This window comes from Zonotrichia leucophrys, chromosome 2 (assembly GCF_028769735.1).
Source record: "Zonotrichia leucophrys gambelii isolate GWCS_2022_RI chromosome 2, RI_Zleu_2.0, whole genome shotgun sequence".
Classification (NCBI taxonomy): Eukaryota; Metazoa; Chordata; class Aves; order Passeriformes; family Passerellidae; genus Zonotrichia; species Zonotrichia leucophrys.
This window is the reverse complement of record NC_088171.1, coordinates 140,042,727-140,066,505: the sequence shown is the minus strand read 5'-3', so window position 1 is coordinate 140,066,505 and position 23,779 is coordinate 140,042,727. Positions and strand designations below refer to the sequence as shown.

At 39.3% G+C, this 23,779-nt stretch overlaps 1 protein-coding gene across 2 annotated transcripts; it reads left to right on the top strand.

Annotated features, from left to right (window-relative positions):
* The first annotated feature begins 1,813 nt into the window (after positions 1-1,813).
* EBAG9 (estrogen receptor binding site associated antigen 9) lies at positions 1,814-19,344 on the top strand. 2 transcript variants are annotated; one of them, XM_064706601.1, is made up of 8 exons: positions 1,814-1,994; positions 6,940-7,115; positions 8,026-8,123; positions 11,462-11,540; positions 11,744-11,902; positions 13,803-13,910; positions 14,930-15,021; positions 18,815-19,344. In XM_064706601.1, exons 3-8 carry the CDS (start codon positions 8,041-8,043, stop codon positions 18,933-18,935), a joined length of 642 nt encoding a protein of 213 aa, XP_064562671.1. In that variant the 5' UTR covers positions 1,814-1,994; positions 6,940-7,115; positions 8,026-8,040; the 3' UTR covers positions 18,936-19,344. The 2 variants fall into 2 exon arrangements, with proteins under 2 accessions (XP_064562671.1, XP_064562670.1); XM_064706600.1 differs by lacking the exon at positions 6,940-7,115 and having other exon boundaries at positions 1,816-1,994.
* The last annotated feature ends 4,435 nt before the right edge of the window (positions 19,345-23,779 follow it).

Below are 23,779 nucleotides of genomic sequence, written 5' to 3'. Positions count from 1 at the left end.
TTCTGTTTTGGCCTTCAGCAGGGATCAATTTTGGCAAGCTTTGGTGCATGTCCCTGCACTTGTTGGCATACAGGCCTTTTGATGGCTTTTGACTTTGGCAAAGATTTTTTTTTTTTTTATGTATCCATTTTTTTACGTTCCTCTTATCTTCTCATCCAAGTTGTGTTTCCCTCTTTGATTTTTTCCCCTGCTTTTGCAACATCCGTGAGCTTACTTTTGGCCTCTTTTGGTCCTTTGCATTGCACCTGAAATAACCCCAGTCCATTTTCTTGCAGTCACAAAGTCTTGATTTTCTGGATTTTTGGGGTTTTTTTCAATTGCATTCCATTTGATCCTATCTCCTTTCCAGAGTGTTTGTAAGGCTTTCTTTTCAGTTTCGTAAGATTTCGTTTCCCTTCCTAAAAGGAAATCAAATTTCCTTTTCTTTCTTGTAAGAAAGGAAATGTTAAAATCCTCCTTTCTCATTTTGTTATATTCCCTTCTTAATATATATTTTGTAATGCCATAACCTGTATGTGTTCTGGAAGGAATTGTAACTGGCTACTTTTACAGCCTGACCTTTTCCAGTGTTTCATGCTTTTCAATTTGCTTTTCTGATTTAATGTAGGTGAAGGTTTTCTTTCAGTTTCTGCTTAGGTAGAAAGTTATACTGAAAGGTATACTTCAGCTACACTAATACTTTTGCAATGGTTTTAATGTTAAAGCCAGCATTGCATATGTGTTTCTCTTTTTGAAGCTGGGTTCTGCAGGCATAAGGGTGTCAATCCCCACCTCAACATCATAGAACCGCTTCCCCTAAGCTTGGCCACAATCATATCCTGACTTGCTATGCTCTCTACTGATCTTGGACCAGTGCAGACTCACTGGCTTGTCCTTAGATCTGCCTCATCACCACAAACCTTCCTGCTAGTCTGGATTCTGAGCTGCCCCCAGATCACCCCTCCTATGTCCTGGGTCGCAGGGTCCTTGCCCCATGGTCAGATAGATAATGTTTTTATCCTTGTTCCTCTGGGACCTGTTTCCTGATGAAGAGTTGTGTAAATGCAGTCATGGTGTCTGTTAGGGCATGGGAAAAGGGAAATGAAGGAACTCTATCTGATATCAGTGCCTCCTCTCAAGAGCCATCATCCTTCATCCATCTCCTCACTGCCCGACACACATAGGGAACACAGCAGCTGAGTAAATCCCGTGGCAGGAAGTGTTTATTGGAAGATATTTTAAGACCACACAAAGAACTGAGTGCTGCAGCTTGGAGCTGAGTTGAAAGGAGTGGTGTATTAGTGCTGCTCTAGAACAGACTAGATTTCCATGGGAGAAAGAGACAAAAATCCCCCTTACCTCACCGACCGAATGTAACACAACTGGAGGTTTACACAGAATGCTCTGGAATACCTTAACATCACTTAACCAGCCACTAAAATGGACAAGCAGTTGGTGAACAAACTGGGACACTGGGGTAGCACCTGTCAGAAGCGATTTCAAACAATGTTTGTTTTTTAGTAACATCCAGGTTTACAGCTCAGCATCCTATCGACCACAGAGGAACACCTTTACTGCCACGTGTGCAGCAACCCGATGCGGTTGCAGTCCAACGCCTTTTTCTCGCAGTTCCCCGGAAGGCCAAAGAGCCGGCTCACACCTCCCCCAGCCCTTGTGGGGGTGGGAGGAAGGCGGGCGGGGGAGGTCGCGGGCCGCTGGCGGGGCGGGCCGCGGGCAGCCCGGCACGGCGGTGCCCCGGCCGCTGCCCCAGGCCCTCGGACGGCCCCGGGTGCCCGCGGCCCGAGCGGCGCTGCCGGAGCGGAGCGCACGGAAGGCGGCGCGGCCGGAAGGGGCGGGCGTGTCTCCCGGGTGACGGGGCCGAGATGGCGGCGCGCGAGGCGGCGGCGGAGCGGCGCGGGCCCGGCTCTGGATGAGGGGCGGCCGCAGGCTGCGGGAGCGGCCGCCTCGGCCCCTGGAGCCCCGCGACCCCCGGCGAGGCCTCCCCGCCGGGGCAGGTGAGCGGGAGGGGTCGGTTCCTGCGCTGCCGAGTGCCGCTTCCGCCTTGCTGGGCAGGGGCCCGGTCCCGGCGCCTTCGCTCCCGGGGCAGAGCTGCCCGCGCGGTTCTCTCGCAACAGGGCCGCCGCCCCGCTCTGCCCCGTGCTCGGGGCGCCCCGGCCCCACGGCCCTCGCCCAGCGGTGGGGCTGCTTGGCCAGCCCGGGAGCGCCGGGCCTGCGGCCTCTGCCCGACCGGTCGGGGCCTCTTCCGGGGCGAAGGTGGGGGAATCTCATGGGCTGCGAAGAGCACGATGTGGCAGACAGGCAGCGTGTGGGGACAGAGGGGCTTCGCACCCTGTGGGAAAGGGCGAGGGTACACGCCTGTCAGAACTCGTGGTGGGACGGCATTGCTGGGGTTACCTGCTGTTCATGCTGACGAGCAAATTTAATAATACATAGAGTGAAAATTCCTTAGCATGCTTTTAAGTTCTTTAGAATCTCTAACAGCTCACAGAGAAATTAAGTGCTACTATTTGGTTTCAGGGCTGTTTCTAATAATATTCAAGACTCGGTAGGTCTGTAGAATGGTAGGGCACTGCTCTTTGGTCATGAATTCCCAGTGTAAGTGTCTGAGTTGCATCTCTAATGAAAAATGGCACAGCTTGCTGCTTTATAGCTCTGCGGAGCTGTATTTCTGTGGAGCTTTATTTCTGTGGAAATACACATGTGCACTGCAGAAACTTCTTTAGGCCGTCTTGTAGTGTTGTTGTTTGTAAATAGCTGGTGCTCGTCAAGACAAGCATTGCAAGATGACTTTGTAGTAGTAACAACGAGTGTGTTAATTTGTTGTCTCTGGCATTGCACATAGTTACAGAAAACTTAGGTCCGGGATGGCAAATAAGGAGTGGAACAGAACTGGGGTCTCTTAAACTCTGGTTCTGTGTCTGAGAACTTCAGTTTTGTGAAGTGAGTTACATGAATTAGGGCATTATGTAAAAGACTTGTTGCAAAGTTATGAAGTGAATGAAGTTATAATGTAGTCTCACAAGATTGTGTTACCTCAAGCTGTATTCTGTATGCTGGTTTTCACAAGACAGTGGCATATGCAGGTAAGGAATTGTCAAAGAATAATGGTAGACATAAACTTTCTATCTTAACTAATATTGCATTGAAGAGTATAATTTATTGTAATTCAAGACATAAAGCTTCAGGAGTTCACATTAGTGAGGTTGTAGCTACATTCAGTTTCTTGGAGAGGACCTTTCAAAAAATTCTATCCTTACCACTGTAACTTTGCTAGGGTATTGTCACCAGCTGTTCTGGTGACAACATAAAAGCACTACTGAACCAGTATGGATTTTTGGTGCTGACAAATGTAAATACTCAAGGCCATGTTAGTCTTTAGTCCTAGGAAATGAACTTCTTGTTTTGCTTTAGGAGGGTGAAGCATTTGTCTTGTCTCCTTATGTAAATTGGAGGGGAGCCTTTCAGTTTCAGACAAGTTATTTTAAGCATCATCGTCTGGTTATTTATCTAGCTGTGTTTAATATGGGCTAAAATCACTGATTCCAAGGTGTGTTTGTGTTTACATTCCAGAGTTACAAGTGAGCTGATCTGAAAGAAAGCTGATGTGGGAGTAGAATATGAGTTCACTAGGAGGAAAGAAGTTTCTAAAATAATTTTAGTGTCCCAAAGTGACTTTATTTTAGAATTGATTCTGTCTGTAGAGATCCTGTTTAAGTGGTATTTGTGTGTACAGTTAGATATGAAAGAGGAAGTGTTTCTCCAGGTGTGCTTATTGTACAGTGATAAACAGTGAGAGTCTTGCTTGTTGCACCATAGTTGATGAACCAGTCCTCCCGAGGGTGGACTATGCTGGCTACGTTCAGTGAAGTCAGGTGCCAGGAGTTCTAATGAGGCTGCTGTTGCAAGCTGTAAGCAAAGTAAAAATGTTCAATAAGATTCTGAACTTTGCCTCCCTTCATTCTGTTTCCTTTATGGGTCCCTATAATGTCTGAGTTTCCTCATTCTTCTGACTTGGTTCTAAAGTGTGTAACATCTCATGGCTGTTGTCTTTTAGTCCTTTCTGGGCCCATGTTCCATGTGAACACTTGTGACTTTTTACCAGTGGAAGACAGTATGAGATGCACAAGTCAAACTCCAGCTAAATTTGGTGTCTGTTACAGAATTGCTGAGTTGACCATGAGTATTAAATTGATTAGGATTAATGTCTTGATTTATTTGTTGTTTATATCTGTTGTAATGGAAGTTCAGTTGACCCTAAGTCTCATAAATATAACAATGCAATTCCAGTAGTGGGAGAAGGAAATCTATCCTGTTTTATAGATGGAAAGTTGAGGCATGAGGTGTGATACACAGAAGGATGTATCAGGCTGGCAGACAACCCTTACCAGATTTTCTGAATTTTAATCCAGTATTTCACATTTGCCTCTATCTGTTAAGAAATGTTTTAGGATTCTTGATGTAGCACTGCAACTTTGCATTATGTGTCTCTCATCCTGTGTTATAATTGACTGCTGATACAGTTGTGGTTCCTTTTGGGATTGTTTATCAAGGAAAGGCTTAAGAAAAGAAAGGCTGTTGTGGCCTGCCATTTAGCATTATACTGTTCTGTATTTTTCCCAAGAGAAAGAGAAGGTACATGGCCGTGCTTCTTTCCAATGTCTGAGAAAGATGGACAAGAAGAGGATGAAAAAGTTGTTTCAGTTCAGTTTAGTATAATGGATTCATGTGAATTCAGTTTGCAGTGAACTGAGGAAAATTTGGGTTCTGTGTACATCTGTATTCATACAACTACTTCCGAATATAAAATGGTTTAGCTTGAGAAATTTAATTAACATAAAAAAACTTTCAAGCACAAAAGAACCCAACCCCAGAAGGCACCAAACAAAACTCAAAACCTTTAGCAAACCTTCAACTTTTCAGGTAGTGCTGTTCTTAGAGCAACAATGCTCACATTTCAAGTGCTGTTTCTGACAAAGGGGAAAATGCTTGACTTTTCCTTACCTTGGGACAATAATTGGTTCAAGATTGTGTTTAAAATTAATTTATAAAAAATAGTATTAATTGAATAAATACATATATATGACTTCATACCATAAATAGCAGTATAAAAAGCAGGTACATTGAGGAAAGTTCTTTTTAAAGGTAAATGATTGCTAACACTAGAATGGCTGGCTGATAGCATATTGTTGACAAAACTGGCTGTGCATCTGACAGTTTATAGTGTAGGGAGCTTAACTGGGAAGACTGCAGTCAATGCTCAGAAAAGAGGTGGGTAAAACAGTACTTACTATCTTAAATCACAAACAAAACAAACTTACTATCTTAAATCACAAATGGTTGGAAGAGACCTCCAAGATGATCAAGTCCAGCCTTTGAAGGGCCTAGTTCTAGCTCAGCTGAAATGAAATCTCTGTCACAAATATGTGAACTGGCCATGTGTCTCATTGTAACTCTGAAATCTTTGCCTGACACATGGAAGGTGGAGAGATGCAAGTTATCTGATTGTCAGGGGCATAATGAGAGATGTTGAGCTCTGCCAGATGGGCATGCTGGTGGTACTGGAAATATAGTCACTCTTACCTGGGAATGACCTGGGAAATGGATTAACTTTTGGTGATTAGTTCTTGTGGACTTCACAAGTCCACTGACTCTGCAAGCCAGAGTTCTTGTGGATTGTGCTTTTTTTCAATTGGTTAACTTTATATTGAAAACTCAATACAGGATACAGTTCAATATATGAAAAAATAGTGAGTTGAAAACCGGGTTCATTTATATGTACACATTTAAATATATGTATTGGTAAGTGACACACTTGAACATTGTTCTGGTTTTAGTTTTTTGTTCTAGTTTTAGTTTTCTGGTTTTAATAATCTTCCTAGTTCCTTGACTTTTGACACAAATAATATTGAGTCTGCAAAGGTTTTTGGTGGCTTCCTGAAACAACCTTCTCAGTCAGTAGTTAGGAGTTTTTTAAATTTGGGGTCTGTCTGTACTGTCCAGTGTGGCAGTTAGATAGCCTGAGGGAAAAGAGCTTTACTCTTGCTAATATTGAGTACTGCTCTGCTCCTTCCCTCCTGCCCCCCAAGCTGATAAAAGAGTGAATTCTGGTAGAGTGGAGTGAGCTTCCAAACAGGCTTTCTTTCAGAAAAGATGTACCTTTATAATAATTTCAGCAGGTCACATGCTCTTCATGCCTCACATCCTAGGCAGATAACTTCTAGCTGCCTTTCCTAAAAATAACATTTTCTTTCACCAATTCAGCGTTAGTTTGCAATAATTTCTACCTTTAGGATAGAGAACTTTCCATCTTATTAATGTTCGCTCTTTCACTAACTTCCATTATTTCCTAATCATTCAAATTCTTGACTGATGCATTCTTCTGTAATCTACAAATTGTTAACATTGCTCATTCTAAATATTATGCTTGAGCATAATATGAAATAATGATCCAGTCTTTTAAACTAAAAGCTAAAAATGCTGGACAATGTCCGTTCTTGCTTCTTTGTGGGAACTGACTGCTTTCTAATTCTGTTAGATAAAGAGCCAATCCAACCTTGTATAAAGTTCTCTACATTTTTAAGTCTCCCATGAAATGAAATACAATAACACAAATATTGAAGTAGAGGAGGTGAGGTGAATGGTGTCCTGTGAAGCCTTTCTCCTGAGCTACAGCTTGGTAGTGCAGTCTGTAATTTGGTGGTTACTGCTAACTTAAGCCTTTCATTTTGTAGTAAAAGGGCCTGTTTATCAGCTCCCATATGATTTTTCAGTAGCAGAAAGTCCTGTCCTGAACTACATGTAAAGCACTATTTCCAGTACTATGTTACTACGGTGTTTAATAATAGTTATGTTATCTAGCAAATGAGCACCAATAAAAATACATCTATGCTCCTTGAAGCTCACAAATCCCATTGTGTACCTTTTTAATAAAATCCTCAGGACAGTATTGGAGCAGCCTACCTAATGATCCACCTTCCTGACTCTTCCTAACTTAAAGCCTGGAATATAAAAAGTGATTTAAATGCCATAGCATATTTGAAATCAAGCTGTCCTTCCATGGAATACTCATGGCCTGAGGAAAATGTCACAGGGCTGCCTTCTCTTCTCACCAGAAGGTATGTTAAACTTGCAAGAGTATGTTGTTACAAGTGTAGATGTTTATAATGCAAAGCTATTTCTGAAGCCTAACCTCTTACTCTTTACTCTGAAATGTTCACCTATAGGAGAGAAAAGAGATACTTGAATTCCAGCAGATTTTTCTGAGTCAGTCTGTAGCTATTCAAGGTGGTATGTTGGAATGATGTGATGTGATAAATATAAATTCTCTAGATTATCAAATTGTCACTGAAAATATAGCTGCAAACAGAAGTGGCTTAAGCCAAAGATGAATTTTTCCTTTTCTGTGTTTGCTGTCATGGTCCAGTCAGGCAGAGAAATATCAATAGCTCCGTGGGTTAGCTGGTGCAGTAGTTCACACAGGATGAACACTCTTTTTTTGATGATGATTTTTCAGTGAGAGTAGTTCTAAAATAAGCAGTGTTCTCATCATACATTTCCATCAAAATGGAAGGCAAATTTAAACAGCTAATTTTGGAATTTCACCTAATGACTAAATCTATAATTTGTATATGCATGATATGCTCAAGCAAGCAAGAGCTTCTCTCTGATGAGTACTCTGTTTTGCACTGCCATTGTTCAGTGCCACTGGGAGTGTCTGAAAGAGATCAGCTGCACAGGCACTGCACATGGTTGCCTACACTTCCCCTTTAGGAGTGTCTTTAACTTTGACTCTACCTGTGATTTTGTGCTGTTTCTTTAAAGGTCATATATAGTAGATACTTGTATTACTTACATCAGTGAAATATCCTGATAGTAGGCAGGCAGCGTCTTTGCTCCAAGTACCTGCTCTCTTTCCTTGCATTAATACAGTTTCACTGACTGCTCCTAGCTTAGTAGCAACTAAGGCAATTGGCTTTAAGTACTGCATAAAGTTGTATAATTCTCTGCATCTTTTTTCTTTTGCAGGAAGGGTTTCTTACCATGGCCATAACACAGTTTCGACTCTTTAAAGTCTGTACTTGCCTGGCAGCAGTGCTTTCGTTCATTAAAAAGTTAATATGCAGGTAAGCAAGTCTTATTTAATTTGGTGACCTTTTTTTTTTTTTTCAATTTTTCAATTACAGGTTCTTGTACTTCTGCCCTTCCCCCAGCACCAGCCACCACTTTTACTAGCTCTGATTTTACTAACTGCAAAACAATCAACACAGATGAAAACTAAATTGGGTGAATTCTTTAATTTGCTATTTGTTCAGAGTTCCAAAAGTCTGTGTAGTGTGAGTGTATTTTGTTGTATGGTAGCTGAATAAGATTTTATAAACAGCTATGACAGGGTTTTAAAATGGCTTTTAAAACTATTCCGTGTCAAACTTGAAGAAAAGCTGTTCTGCACAGTTTTGAGAAGTACTTAGCAAGTGATACTTTGTGTTTCAAGAGATTCAGTTAATGGGAGCATCCACTGTCATCAGTCAGTAGGCTGTCATTACAAATGTAGGCAATTCTCATCCCGTTTGTCAAAAACAGTTGCCTGAGACTTCAGATTCTTCTGCCTATTGAAGATTCTTTCAGAAGTTTGAAGGACCATGATTGAAGTTCAAGGAACGGCTTTTTTTTTCTTTTTAATGATGAAGAATGGTTTATTTTTTACACTCTGTAAGTCATATGTGGTGTTCTTTTGAGTTGTAGACTCATGAATGTTGCAGTGTAGTATTTTGAAGCAATCAAAAAATCCTCAAGAGTGAATGTGGAGTAGCAGAGTTCAATGATACAGTAGTAGAGTACCTGAGGCAATTCTTGGCACTGTGCTGTCAAATGAACTGCTGTGCTTCCTGCCACTTCTGCAGCATGTTGTTTACATAAACAAATACCAATCTAGAGAAATGTATTCTCTTTTTCTGTATGATGACAATTACTTTCCCAGTGAGGATTAAAGTGTATGCAGAATATGTGGTAGACACAAAATAACTGCTTATTTCCACTTCGCCTTTACTTATTCCAAGAATAAGAGGAAGCTCTTGAGTTGTTGGTAACAACTCACTTACAGATCTAGTGAAGCATTAAAAAGATACATTTTAACGCTGCATACAGTGATATAGATGTCAACCTTAGTTCTGTGATTTGAATTCCAAATTAAGTTAAAAAAACTTGCTGTTCAAGTTCTGAAAAAGTCAAAACAGAGTTGATCATAACTTCTGTATTATGTGGATCCCTAATTTCTCAAATTATATTTTTTTATAAGCAGATAATTGTTTTCTAAGTGTAGTGACAGTATTTTCATTCGTTTTTCCAACTTCTAAATGACATATTATCTTGAAATGAACAGCTGAGAAACTGTTTCAGAGTACATTAAGTACTTTATTTGCTTAATAACAATTAGATAAAGAAATGAAAGTTAAGTCTTTCACATAAGCACATAAGCACTGGATCACATTAATTCAGACCACTAACTACAGATGTTTCTTCTGTTCACTGTCATCTGCAAAGTGTAGTTTGATAAATTTTGTTTTCCTGTAATGCACCCCTTAATATAACTGTGACTAATTTTCAGCAAATGTGATTTAATTAAAAGTGCATTTTAATTCAATGGATATGAGCTTAGTACTTAGTTAGATCATTAGATTTTCATTTGAGCAAGTGCCTGTAGGGATTGTGCAACTTTTTAGGCAGCATAGAGCTTACAAATAGTACTAGTCCTTTCTTTAGTTAAATCTCCTCTTGATAAATAACTGACTGCCTGAATCCATCTTTCAGGAAATAAAATGTGTAAGTATAAGAAGAGATGACACTTTCTTCAATTTAAAATATCTAATTATCTCCAACTGAGAAATCTGAATACTACTTATTATGAAGGAGAAACAAATCCAATCAGTTTTGAGGCACTTGGCATTCAGAGCAGTGATCAGTATCTAATGGTGGCTGTGGAGCAGCTGTTCCTATAAGCATCTTGTTCCCTTCCTAGAGGAAGTGGAGATCTTTAGCCTGCCTTGGTGCTGCTCTGTGTACTGTATTCTTTCTGATGTTGTGTGACAAAAGCTCTTTCCTCCTACCTCCAGCCCTGTTACCATTTTGACTTGATTAATGTTGTTGCCAGCCACTTGCTTGTCTCAAAGCTCATATAGAGAAAGTCAGTGCAGAAGTGATGGCTTGTAATAGTATTAAATGTAAATAGTATTAAGGATGTGTATGTTGGAGAGGTCTGAAGGAGGTTGTTTCCAAGCTTGGATTTCCTTTAGAGATGTCCAGTAAATCTTGTCAACCAGAAGTCTCTAATGTGTTTGAGGAAACAGTGTTTTCACTTTCCTTTACCCCTAAAATCTCTTGCTTTTCAGACTTGAAGGAACAGTTTATAAAGCGAGTAGAGTTAATTATATAAAACTTGAAAATTTGATTGTAGCACCTGACCTTGTCTAAGGAGGAATATTGGTCTAGAGTAGAAAAAATATATCTAGCCACTCACCAGCATATAGTAGAGGTCATATTACAAGCAATTCAGCTAGTCAGTATGTTCTCTAATACTAAAACTAATGGATAGAAATTAGAAATTGAAGTTTCCCAGTTTCTCATCAGTAGTAAGAAAAAAACATTAAATTTCCCAAGCTACATAAGGTCAATTTCATGACTGCTTTTCTATAGGACCTTACATTGTTTGTGGAAAACCTAAATGTGAGTCTGAATTGCATTCTGTTGTGTTGTAAGGTGTTAAAATACAATGAATGTCAGCTAAGAATATTTTAATTTTTCTGATCTTTGTACGTCATGAAGTAGATATCTAGATAATTTATTTGCAATGCATTAGTGTTCTTTTCAATTAAAATTATTTTATATGGCTGCTTAAATGCATTGAAATGGTATTATTTAAGTAGAAGCATGAATTTAATTAAAGCTAATAACTTGCATAATCTTGTATTACCTCTGTTTAGACTTTGAAGAAAAAAGAGCTTCAGAAGGGCTTTCAAATCAAGCAGCTCAGAAAGCTATTTGTTGGACACTGCTTAAAGTTTAAGACAAATAGAAAAATTTCTCATTTTACAGTAGAAATGGCTCTTTTGCAAATATAGATTGTTAGTCCTTGCTTCATAAGCACTGACAGTCTAAAAATTGTGACTGAATTATGCAGATGAGTTAGCCCATTTTCATGTTTCTTAGAAGTATTTCTCTATTTCACTGCAATTAGAAAAGTAAATTGCACTTTGATATTCTTGTGAAAACAACTTTCAATTCATGATGAAATTCCTTTGCTTAGCTGACTTTTAGTGACAGTAGTTAATACAAAGGTAATTGAAGCACTGAATGTTTTAGCCATGACTATTTTCAGTAGTGCTGTTCTCAGACTTCCTTTTTTGTTTTTTTTAAACTTAGTGCTCATGTTTTCAGAGCTTGGAGGAATCCTACATTTTTTTTTCAGGTCTGGAAGAGGGCGAAAGTTAAGTGGAGACCAAATAACTTTGCCAACCACAGTGGATTATTCATCTGTTCCTAAGCAGGTAAATGTTAAAGTGGTAGGTGACATAATCCCATAACAGGGTGATTATAGAAGTCCTACAATATTGAATTGGTATATATCCAAGAAATATATCATATAATGTGATATATGTGATACAGTATTAAGTATATATTTTAGCAAGTTATAAAAAGACAAGATTTTACCTGCAGATAATATTAATTTGTACCATATTCTTATATTCAGCCTGAAGTAGAAGACTGGTCTTCATGGGATGAAGATGCACCTACAAGTGTGAAGATTGAAGGTGGCAATGGTAATGTGGCTGCTCAGCAAAATTCTTTGGAACAAATGGAACCTGATTATTTCAAAGATATGGCACCAACTATAAGAAAAACTCAAAAAGTAAGTATTACATTTTCAACTGTACTTATGGAGGGTTTTCCTTGCTTTAAAATAAAAGCAAGTAAATTGGCAACTTACAGAAGGTGCTGTTGGTAAATGAGAATAGATGTTGGTGTGTAGTTTATCATGTTTAATTTTAAGACCTTTGAGATCTTAACAATTGTGATGCTATCAGATGTTTACATACTTAGTCTTCATGTTATTGGAAACTTATGAATAGTTTCATACTCTAAAAGTTCTTGGAAGTATAATGGGAGAACCCTCTAGTCATTTGTGCTCATATCCTTATTTGAACAAAGACATTCAATGTCTTGCTCTATTGAAGTCTGAGGGAGCAGCCCTGCTGTTTCAGAAAACAATGGTTAATTGTTTCACCAAGTTATATTGGGGAGGCTGGAATTAGGGAACTGATTTCAAAATAGCTTGTTCTTCAGATATCCATTTTAACTGGAGACAAGACAGGAGGGCATCTCTACAGGAGCATCAAGGTTGTAAATAAATGCTGATTAAAATCTGGTGATTGCAGGTTTTGTTTCTATTTGTGAATCTTTCAGCTGGGTATTTGCAGATCTTTGAGTCAATTGGAAAAACCTCACAAGTACTGGAATATGTTACCAGAGAAGTTGTACAGCCTCCATCTCTAGAAGCTTTTAAGCCCCACGTGGAAAAGCCCTAAGTGCTTTCATCAGCCTTAAAGTGACAGTGGTTTGAGGAGGAGATTGGATTACAAACCTCCTGAGGCCCCTTCAAACCTGAATCTTCCTGTGGTCCTATGAACTGGAGGTGATCCTGGTGTCAGCTTTCTGTACATTCAGAATCTTCTAGGAATTTTGCTGTCCCAAAATCTGAGGAGTAGAAGAGGGCTAGGGAGAGGTAGATTTCTTCTTTATATCTACTGACATTTTTTGCCTCATAGAATGCACTTCAGGTTCAGAACAAAACTGACGAAGAGTCCATATTAAACACTGGGCTTATATTAAATATCTCTCTAGGGGTGACTGCAGGCACTGTAAAAAACATCCCTGTTAACTTGGCCAAATTACCACCATTCAGTATGAATTTATGTTTATTGCCACTGAATGTCTCAATATAAACGCTGAGATTTGAGGTACAGTCTACTCATGTTTTCACTCATTTATACAGATCTATTTGGAAATAAACCCTCAGTTAAATAACAATATATCATTGTTCAATAAGACAATAAGATTGTCTAGTCCTGTGTCCTTTCTTGGATTGGTACAAGCATACAGACAGTGGAACTGTGGATCTGCCTCATTGGGAAGCAGAAGAGGCTCGAAGTAGGCTAAACAAAGTTCCTGACTTGTGCTCAAGACAAGTGAAAAGGATATGTGATCTTGGCAACTGTTTTGGGAAAAGCACTGCTTTTCAGCCAAACCAGTACAGAGCTTACTAGTAAATGTTGACAGAAAATTTGCAGCTATTGAAACTGCACAGTTATTGAGTAGTTGAGAGAGCTGACATTACAGTGCAGTACAACTGTGCAGACAGCACTGTCCTCAAAAGTAGTAGCTTAAAGTGACCTGTCACAGAAGCAGAATTTCTTCAAGCAATATATCACATAATTGGTAGCTTTTGTGAGGACTGGGAGATGTGGCTGTTTGATTTGTGATTCTTTGTGCCCATTCTCTGTCTTGATACAGTCACAGGTTTCTATGTGACTAAAGAATACGCTAGTCGGGGGAGGAGGAGTTCTTGTCTTTTGTATTTATCTTTCACTTACAAGTTCATTTTGCTGTGCAGCTTTAAGAACCTGGCCAGGTTTAAGCCACAGTGAGGTGTTGTGTAGCTGAACCTTCATTGGCACAGAGTTATATGACCAAGGAATCTCTGCAGGGCTTTAATCTACCACTTTTTTGTTCCTTTTTTTGAATATTTTCAGATAGTTATTAAAAAACGAGAGCCTTTAAATTTTGGGATTCCAGAGGGAAACACAGGATTCTCTAGCAGATTAGCAGCCACACAAGATATTCCTTTTATTCATCAATCTGTAAGTACACTTAAAGTATTGATATTGTATTTGTCAGTTAAATGATATTCTCTAGGGGAAGGAATAGGCTGCCTAAGGTGTGCATTGTGGGAAGTAATTGGAATAGTTGGGAATGTAAATTGTTTTAAAATTGAGTGAATAAAGAAGTAGTCCAATATGTTCTGCTGAGAAACTTGACAAATCAGTGATAGAAAGGTAAGAAGCTTCCATATACTTATGGGCTTGCAAATCTGCTAAAGCAATGAACTGGAAGTTTTGGATTTTACTCAGTAAGTTACTAACAAAAGAGTAGAAGGCTTTTTTGAAAACCTCTAAGTTACCTTTGCTCTATTGTTTTGGACCCATTTTTAACCTTCTGCTTCTCCCTTCCTTTTTGTGTAGGGATTGTAATGTAGCAGTCTCCTAATTTTTACTCCTTAGCCTTTGAAAAATTTGTCTAGTTGCCTAATGACCTGGCTAGTTAGCAGGAGATGCTATCCCTCCCTTGCCCTTTGCCTTTTTTAACAGTGTTTCTCTTTTGATAAACGTTGTGCACAAAAGGGTACAGGCAGGAAGCAGTACAGAATGGTCATACCACCTCCTTGCACTGTCCTTTATGAAAATAGTTGAGGAAAGGACTTTTAGTGAGTAAAAGTGTCACTCAGCTGATACTGGACATAAAAACAAGTGGATGTATGTGTTGGTTTATCCATGCAACTGCCAGAAATCTTTTTACATTATCTTCTCATTTAATCTGCTCAATCTGTCTTCCTCTTGCTAAAAATGCACTCCACTACTTCCTTCCTGTCTTTGTCCAAAAAACCCTTTGACAACTGAAAAAACTCAGTGTTATAGCAGGAAAAAAAGCATGGACCATAAGATGAGAAGCACTGCCATACATCAAATATTTCTGTAAGTCTGAAGCATTAAGGTTAAAAATATGTTAAGGAAACTTTGCTGTCATCCAGGAGCCACTCTGGCAGTCACACACCAGTGTTTTATTTAATTTTCCATGTGCTTAGAACTTCTCTTTGTTTCAGCCTGAACTGGGAGACCTGGATACTTGGCAAGAAAATACAAATGCCTGGGAAGAAGAGGAAGATGCTGCTTGGCAGGCAGAAGAAGTTCTTAGGTAACTGAAATTAATATAAAACTATGTAAAGGTTTTACATGTAAAAGAATCATATTTGTTTATTTGACACCTTCCTGGTGAGTGCCAAGAATTCTTAAACTCCTCTTAAGACAAATTATTTTTATGCACCTAATCTCTGTGTAACTGGTACTCACCAGAAGACATTTTGGATCTAATTAATTTAATAAATGAGATAGTAGAGGACATCTGAAAATCACTGGAACACTGGAACAACACATTAGCACATGCACATGCAGGTGCTGAAAAAGTGGCCCTCCACCAATCCCAACAATTTATTATGTTCAGATGACATTACTTGATTAGGTAAAATACCACTTGATGTCCTTCTAAAAAGTATCACAACCATGTGCTTAAGGTAAAAAAAGTTCAGGTATAGATAGAAGGTGAAGTGATAACTATGTTCTTGGAATCCCTGTAGGAGCTAGGCTTTTCTAATTTAACTAAACTAGCTGAACATAAAATCAAAGTCTTGCACAAAGTTAGTGTGAATGCTTCAGCTGTTCAGTTTGTGTTCTTCTTTCCTTTAAGGGGTAAGGGATGCAAATTAAGTTTAAGTTAATCATACTCAATGATTTGAACTGGTAGTGACTTACAGTTGTATCAAACTTTACTGCTTACTACATAGTCAGGTAACCAGCCTCAGATAGCTTTAGCTTCCTAGGCTGTTGTAATTCTACTCACTTAATTACAAGCACATGGTTTCTGTGGTCCACTAGTGAAATAAAGACATGATATAGTCAAAAGTCATTCTAAGGAAAATAGGGATTGTGGGGAAAAGAAAAGAGGAATCTGATCAAGTGTTTATTTTAATGTTTTGGAAAATTTACATTTTCAATCTGTGGAATAAGACAATAGGAAAGTTATCAGTTCATTTTTCAATGTGCTAACCATAATTAGAATTTATTCAATTTATTATCTCTGTCAGTCTTGCTTTGCAGAAGCTTAACATGTGAAAATAGGGTTGTAATGTAAATATTTTTGTAAACTTTATGTGGTATTGGTGTGTACATTCTGATCAATACATTGCTCACCTTTTTCTTTTTTCCTTTATTTTTTAAACTTATTACTGTTTCAGGTTTTGTACTGAAGTACAAGCTTTCTGATATGAAAAGTGTGCTTTTGGGCTCTTTTGGTTCCACAGATAGTCCTTTTTCCTGTAAAGAATATCAATAGACTCAGTAAGATCTTTAATAGCTATGGTGCAGTGAAAATACTCTTTTTTTGTTTGTTTGTTTGTTTTTTATGGAGAAATGAATCAGCTACTTTTGCTACTGCAGACACTGCATTGTATTTACTTAACCCTTGCCACATTCCATTACAGATGGTTTGTCATAAGTGAATTAAAAATTTCCTGGTGTGTGTATATGCCAGTTTATTCTTGGAGTGTAAAATTTGTGCAGTGAATATTTCCAGGATGGGCTAAGTTATATTGTTTGCCAACTGTCAGGTTCATACTCTAGAATACTTAGGAAGAGCAACCTTTTACATGGTGAGAGCAGTGGGGTTTCCCAAAAGCTTTAATTTTTCAAAGTGTCATAATATTTGGTTGAACCTATCCTAAAGATTTCAGCCTACCATCTTTAGTTGAAAGGGTTCAACTCAAATGGTTACTTCTCATAGGATTTCTTTTTGGCCTCACTAAAAAGTATCAAACTGCAGTTGTTATAGAAGGGATGTGTGTCTAAATACTTGCAGCAGATAAAATATGATTAGAACTCCAGATGTCTATGGCTTACTGCTTGTCCAGCTATGGCTGGCTACCTCTATACAGCTGGTCATTATGTAATCTGTATCCCAGCTGGGTGAAGTAAAACCTTTGTTTTATTCATGACACAGAAATAACAATGTTTATCTGTAAATGAGTCAAGTGCTGGCTGATTTTTAGCAACGTTGATAAAGAAATCCCGACTGGGTTTAGTTTCTCTTGCAGTAGACATCACTGGTGTTTTTAACATCTGACATTTAACATAAAACTTAAACAAAACATTTAACATAAAACTGGTCAGGCCTGACTCTGTTTTCAACAGAGTGTAGTAAGGAAGTGCTATGGAGTCTCTTCTTAATGATAGAAGTCTGCATCTTGATCTGCAAAGTGATCTGAAGATCCTGTGGGCACTGTGGTGACTTAGTGCATAAGTGTAACACTTGAAAGACGCTTGTATAATATTTCAGACTGCCAAATAGAGGACAGTCCTCTAATTTTCCAGAGTGTTAATGCTGACTGTACTCCAGTGGTGCTTTTGGAGAATGAAATGAGTGTGCAGAAAAAGTGAGGGTCTCCCTTAGCCTGCTGTGTCTGGTAGCTGTGAGTGCCTAGTAAGACCAGAATAATTTTTGTGTGGTAATGGAGTGCTGATCACTTATGCAGAAGTGGGCTGTGTCCTACTACCTAGCAGTGAAGACTATCCCTGTGGCCTCTCTGGTGAGTTTATGTATAAGCATAACAGTTGAAATGAGCACATATAGTAAGTCAAATGCTCCCTGGAATTAAGGCATGCAGAAAGTGCTGAAGAGTAGGCTATCAGAGCATGAGAAGTTCCTGTAGTCTCTTTTTTCCCTATTTTCCACAGGTTCTAGGCTGGAATACACTGAAATTTTCCAGTCAGTGGTGAATTGGTATAGTGGATGACAAACTGCATTTTCAGTTAACTTGAGTTAGTTGGAACTGAGTTTCTTCTGCAAATTTTAGATACCTATCTACAACTTCAGACTTTATATTACCAACGAAGTTTTTATCCCAGTGGAAGCAGTTGAACTCACACATTTTTAGTTTATAACAGCTACTTGTATTTTTGTTGGCCAGTTGCTGTGTCTGAGGCAAGTTGAAGGTCTCTCTGGGCAGAACTGAGTGCAGGTTCCCAGACGGTAGAGGGCGTGAAACCACTGCTGTGCACAGGAGCTCTGTGTCCTGTGGGTCATCCCAGGGAAAGAAACAGGAGCTGCCAGGATCCCTCCCTTCAGAACTGCTCGTGAACAGCAGCATTAACAACATGTGGCCTTTTGGAGCTTTACTGTCTCTGTGTATTGGCTGGTGAAGAAGCACAGTGCCTCTTCCCTTCTGCATCAGTTCAGATACGTGGGAAATATAAAAATGTGCCACTGTAATGTGGCAAATATTATTACTCTACATGTTGCTGCACTGACAGCTCTGTCAGCTGTCAGGTAGAATGTACAGTAATGGGTGACAAACTCAAAAATATCCCTAAACCAGCAAAAACCCAAAACTTTTGAGCTCCTGCTGAAAGTATTAGATAGATTTTTAGTTTTTCCTCTAGGCCTTGCAACTGTCTGTACTCTCACTGATTCATTTACTCTGAATCTTTGAGAAGCTAGTGGCTTTTAAATTGCTGAATAATTGAACAAATATTACTGCCTAAAGCTAGATTGGATTGGGTTGGATATTATGAAAAAGTTCTTCACCTGGAGTGTGGTCACTGGAACAGGCTCATCAGGGAAGTGGTCACAGCACCAAGCCTGCCAGAATTGTTTGAAGAATACTCTGAGGCACATGATGTGATTCATGGGGATGGTCCTGTGTAGGCCAGGAGTTGGACTTTGATGATCCTTGTGGGTTCCAACTCAGAATATTCTACAATTCTAGATTAATCTGAAAAAAGGCACAGTAAAAGAAGAACTGTTCTGAGCCTAATGACAATAGACTGATGCTCTGTTATTAGTTATAATAACCTATGTATTGACAAGAACTTAAAGTATGACCATCCTGAAAATTGAGTGTGTGTTATTTAGCAATTCATGTTCTCTTTAATTACAGACAACAAAAGATGGCGGAAAGGGAAAAAAGAGCAGCAGAACAACAGCGAAAGAAAATGGAGAAAGAGGCACAAAGGCTAATGAAGAAGGAACAAAACAAAATTGGTGTAAAACTGTCCTAACAGAAGCCACACAGCAATGGCAGTGCCAGTGAAAAGAGAATTTCAGCTCCACAAGATACATATTGGTATTGATTTAACTATTTGTAGGACTTCAACACACTGCTTGGTTTCAGTGCATTCTTCAGGTCATCTTGGAAGCCAGGATTTTCCCAAAACATCTTGAACTACTAGTATGTAGTTCTTAAAGAAGAAAAGCCCTACAGAAAATCATGCCTTGATGGAATGTTTCCTGCAATAGTTCTTTTCCAGCACCCTTCTTTGCAGCAAGTGATTGACAAGGATGTTGATTGAAAAACACTCTAAATGAACAGCTCAAGCCTAGGGAAAAGAATGTAAATATTGAGTGGTGGGAAATCTACCTGTATTGTCTGTGCTTACCTGAAACATGTAATTAAACAGTTTTAAAGAACCTTTTGTTTCCTGCCTGATAAAAAAGTCTGCTTTTGCTCTTTTATGAAAGTATTTGTAAACACTTGAAAGTTCTCCATGGGAGATCATACTGTGTAGAAGAAAATAACTTATTATGGATGACCTGCAAGTCAAAATGTGCTCCTGGTAGGTTATGCAGGTGAACACTGAAAGTGGATTTCTCCTCCCTTTGTCACTTGCAGCTTCCTATGCTCCTATTTTACTTGACACTGCATTGACTGCCAGCAGTGGCATCACTACACAGGAGTGGTGCAGCCTACAAAGGGTTGATGTGAATGTAAGGGAGCATTTTAGTAATTTACTTGTATTGGTAAATTTGTATTTCTAGCAGAAATTCTTATACTTTCTAGAGACAGGAATCCTCACACCTTATAGTTGTTGCATAGTTGGCGTAATTGAGAAGAAAAATTGTGTCTTCTGCTAATAAAGCTAGTGTGAAAATTCTCAGTTCAGTTACAAGCACTTTTCAAACTCCGTTTTTTGCACACTTTCTGTATGTGTTTACTTTGTAATTCCCCTGGTGAAGCATGAATGGTGTATGTGCAGTAGAAGGCAACAGTGCTTTAATGAAAAAGTCAATGTTTGCTGGAAAGAGATAGATGGGAGGGGTTGAGGTCTATGTGCTTCATCCAGCCCAGTGCTTCAGTGAATGCTTTTCCTAGGTTCTGTTGTGTGGGTGTGATTATCCCTGATTTGTGGGTTGCATGGATTTCTTACCTTATGACAGGTGAGTTACATCAGCACATTTTGCACTCGAGACTTGTTTCCTGTTCATCCAGGGACAGCACAGGAAGTGTCAGTTGTAAGAGAATGGGAAGGGGAGGAGGGGGCATGTGACTAGATCTTTCCTGCCTACAGAAATAGAATTTGTAACTAAGTTCTACTAAGTTCTGGCACAAATTTTGCTTAGAGTATAAGTAATTGAGAAAACAACACAGTAAGAATTCATTTTAATGGCTTTACACTCCCAGAGAAAAGTTTTTAAAAAATGTTTAGTATACTTGTCATATAGGTTCAAATCTTGCAGAGGTCAACTGATGTGACAGCAATTTTCAGATGTTTAATTTTGAAATATATTTTGAAGCCAACAATGCCATGCGTGATTTCTGCACAAGTCTTCTGTCTGGAGTAGAACAGATTATTTCAAGTGCAGACTTCACTGCAGTATGGCAAGCAAATCTGTTCCTACTACACCTCCAAAGTATTTGACAAGGGATGGGAGATGAGAAAGTTTATGAATAAGTTTTAATAACAATCTGTGTTTGTTCTTTTAACAGCACTCAAGAAGCAAGGAGGTACCAGTCACAATTCTTTAACCACAGGGCAAGGAAACTGGCTATCTGCTGCCTGTTTAATGTGAAATCATTGGAAGCTATGTCTCATTTTCTAGAAAATTAGTGATTACTGTTGCTATTTTTGAGACAATATAAAGTAGATGTAAATCAATACTATTTATTAAAAATAGCAACAGGTGGGCGAGTTACTAAGTTGCAAATAAAACCCCTTAAGTACATCATGAAAGCACATTTGACTATTGAGCCTTCAGCCATTTTAAAAACCCTTGAGTTCTGCCACTGCTTGGGACTCCTCCTGCATTGCTTTTCCCTCCTCTCCTGCTGTGTACTGCTTTGCTGTTCTTCCATCTACCTGCTAAATTTGAGCACAGCTTCTCTAGAGATTCCTCCCATCTCTGCCCTGTGTTGACATGGTGCCAGTAGGGAGGACTCTGCTCTTGGAGGAAGTCTCTTGCATGGTGATAACCCGTGCATTAGTATCAGTTTTGTCTTTCTCCTGTGGTCTCTTCTTTCCTCCTTCCTAAATACTGATTTTTTTATCCTTGATAAATATGAAAACACTTTTGCTAAGCTTACTGAGGCTGCTGCTGATACTATTTTTTCCATTGGTTTGAGTTTTCTGAAGGTCCTGTACACCCCTTTATGTATTTCTTGTCTTTCCTTTCTACTGCCATATGCTCCTCCTTTTCTCATTCATATTTTAGTTGTTGGCTATGGTTTTTTTTTCTTTCTTGGCTGAAAGCTGGACTTGATTGCTTTCACTGATATTCTTGACTGTGGAGGATTGACCTGCCAGGATGACTGAAAAATCCTTTCCTTGACTGTGCTGTAGTTGTTTGTGCTTGCAGGTCCTGTGCTCATTTGTCTGAAGGGATTTGGAGTGAAATATTCACTTATATAGGGCATATGTAAAACTGCTAAATATGTTTCAGGAGTTTGGGATTAAGAGAGAGTTGATTTGCAGGGAAAGGAAGGTGAAATGTGTAATTACAAGTTGGGAACAGCCTTGTGAAAAGGACATAAGGAAGGGTGAAGAGTCAACAAGCAGAAATTGATGCACAGCAAGTTCCACCTCAACACGAGGAACAACTTCCTTACTTGAGTAAGCACTGGAACAGATTGCTCAGAGAGGTTGTAGTCTCCCCACCCCTAAAGATACTTAAGAAGTGCCTGGATGCAATTCTGTGCCATGTGCTCCCTGCTTGAAAAGGGAGGTTTGACCAGATGACCAATTGTGGTGCCTTCCAACCTGATGCATTCTGTGATTCTGTGAAGGATAGAGATGAATCTCTAGTGGGAAGGGAGTTAAATGCCTGAGCCTCAACATTTTCAGCAACAGGGTATGTTGGGTACCTCTTAAACTGAATATGAAAGAAAGGCTTTTTTTGTCCCTGGATTAGAAATAAAATGTATAGTGGGATTATGAACATGCATCCCTTCAGCCCAGGAAGAAGCTGATTTGGTTCCTATGCCCTAAGCCCGAATTCAAGTGTCCACTCTTCTATCTATAGTGTATGAGCTGCATGTCCTCCTCACCTGCCTGTTTTGAGATAAGACTTCCCAGTGAGGTAGAGGTGTGGGTATGAGCATTTTCTAAATTTAGAAAAAAAAAGGTGAGAGTTTCTGTTGAACTGCTTGGAGGCTGATGTGTACATCACCAGTGAGATATGACTAAGACTTAAGTGTAATATTAGAGGGAAAAAAGTGAACTTGGTATGTTTGGAGCAACAACTGGCATATCCTCTATGAATTGTGAAACAAAGACCAAAGTCTGGGACTGGTGCATTATAGTAATTCAGGTGTGGTCTTACAAAGGGTACCTTGAGCTATGTCCTTGCAGTGTGGAGGAGGAAAGGTGGAGGCTTAGAAGTGAGCTGCATTTTAGATAGAGATCACAGCAAAGGCTTTTTTATCAGGAATGTGATTGGAATGCTGTCACCTCTTGATGAGCATAGCAGTTAAATATTGTAGGAGACTTGAACTGACTGAAGAATCTTAAGGGCGGAAAGAAACTTTGACATTGTTCTGGTTATGAGATCTGCCTATTGGCATCTTTAATGTAAGTGTAGTTTTTTGCCGCTTTGTTGCCTCTTGCTGCAAAAACTCCCCACAAAGTCAACAGTGAATGCATCTAGAACAGAAGATCACTTTTTCTTCTAAATTATGGTGCATTTCAGTGTCACTCAAAGATCACTTAAACAATAATGGCTGTGAAAGAAAAATCCAACATTGTAATGAAGTTGGTAACATTAGGTATAAAATACTGCTGGTCCTGGCTCTGCACAGACATTTTGATGTAGGAATAAAATTTTCTGTAATGTGTTTCAGTCCCAAGAAGAGATATTCAGGAATTATGAAAGTCCATGGTTGTGTAAAATTTATATTGATAATATCTCCAACTGGTAATGTTGGCCCTGGTGTCCCTGTAATGTAAAAGCTTTTGAAAGTGACATTTGAGTAATATGCAGTGCAGCAGTGTCACAAAGCAAGCCAGATGGCTGCAGGCACCCAAGAAGGTGGGAGAGCACGGAAGACAAAGTTACGGCAATGTAAGCAAAATGCTCTCATGTCCATCTCTGTTAGATGGGGATTATATTACTTCAAATGATATGTTAGAGTTCACTTCCTTAATGTAATGCTTAATGAAGCTTCTAGAATCTCTGCTGCAAACAAAAAATAATTCACCACTCAGGCACCACAGAGACATGAAAGGTGTGCAAGTCGCCTCTGTAAGCATCAGTATCACCCTGTTGAGTGTCGCAAAAGCTTCCCACACATGGCCAATTATACTCCTTTGTGGAGTACTCATAACTTCCTTCCCAAAAGCTGCAGAGCAATACATGGCACTGTCAGGTTTCCCTGGATTCCTTCTTCTCTGGGTCACACAAGGAAATACTACACTTGTTTTGCTGAAGGGGAAAACAGGAGGCCAGTGATGTTTAAATGGCCAGAGGTGGGGTTGAAAGCTTGGGTGGAGCGAGACAAACCCCACTGTTTTGCCTATTGGGTAGCATTGGGTTTTGGACATGGAGAATTAATGTTTTGATGGTCACAGTGTGCATGCACACTGAGACCACATGACTGTCAGATGGGTAAAATGCCAGAAAGACTGGTATTGTT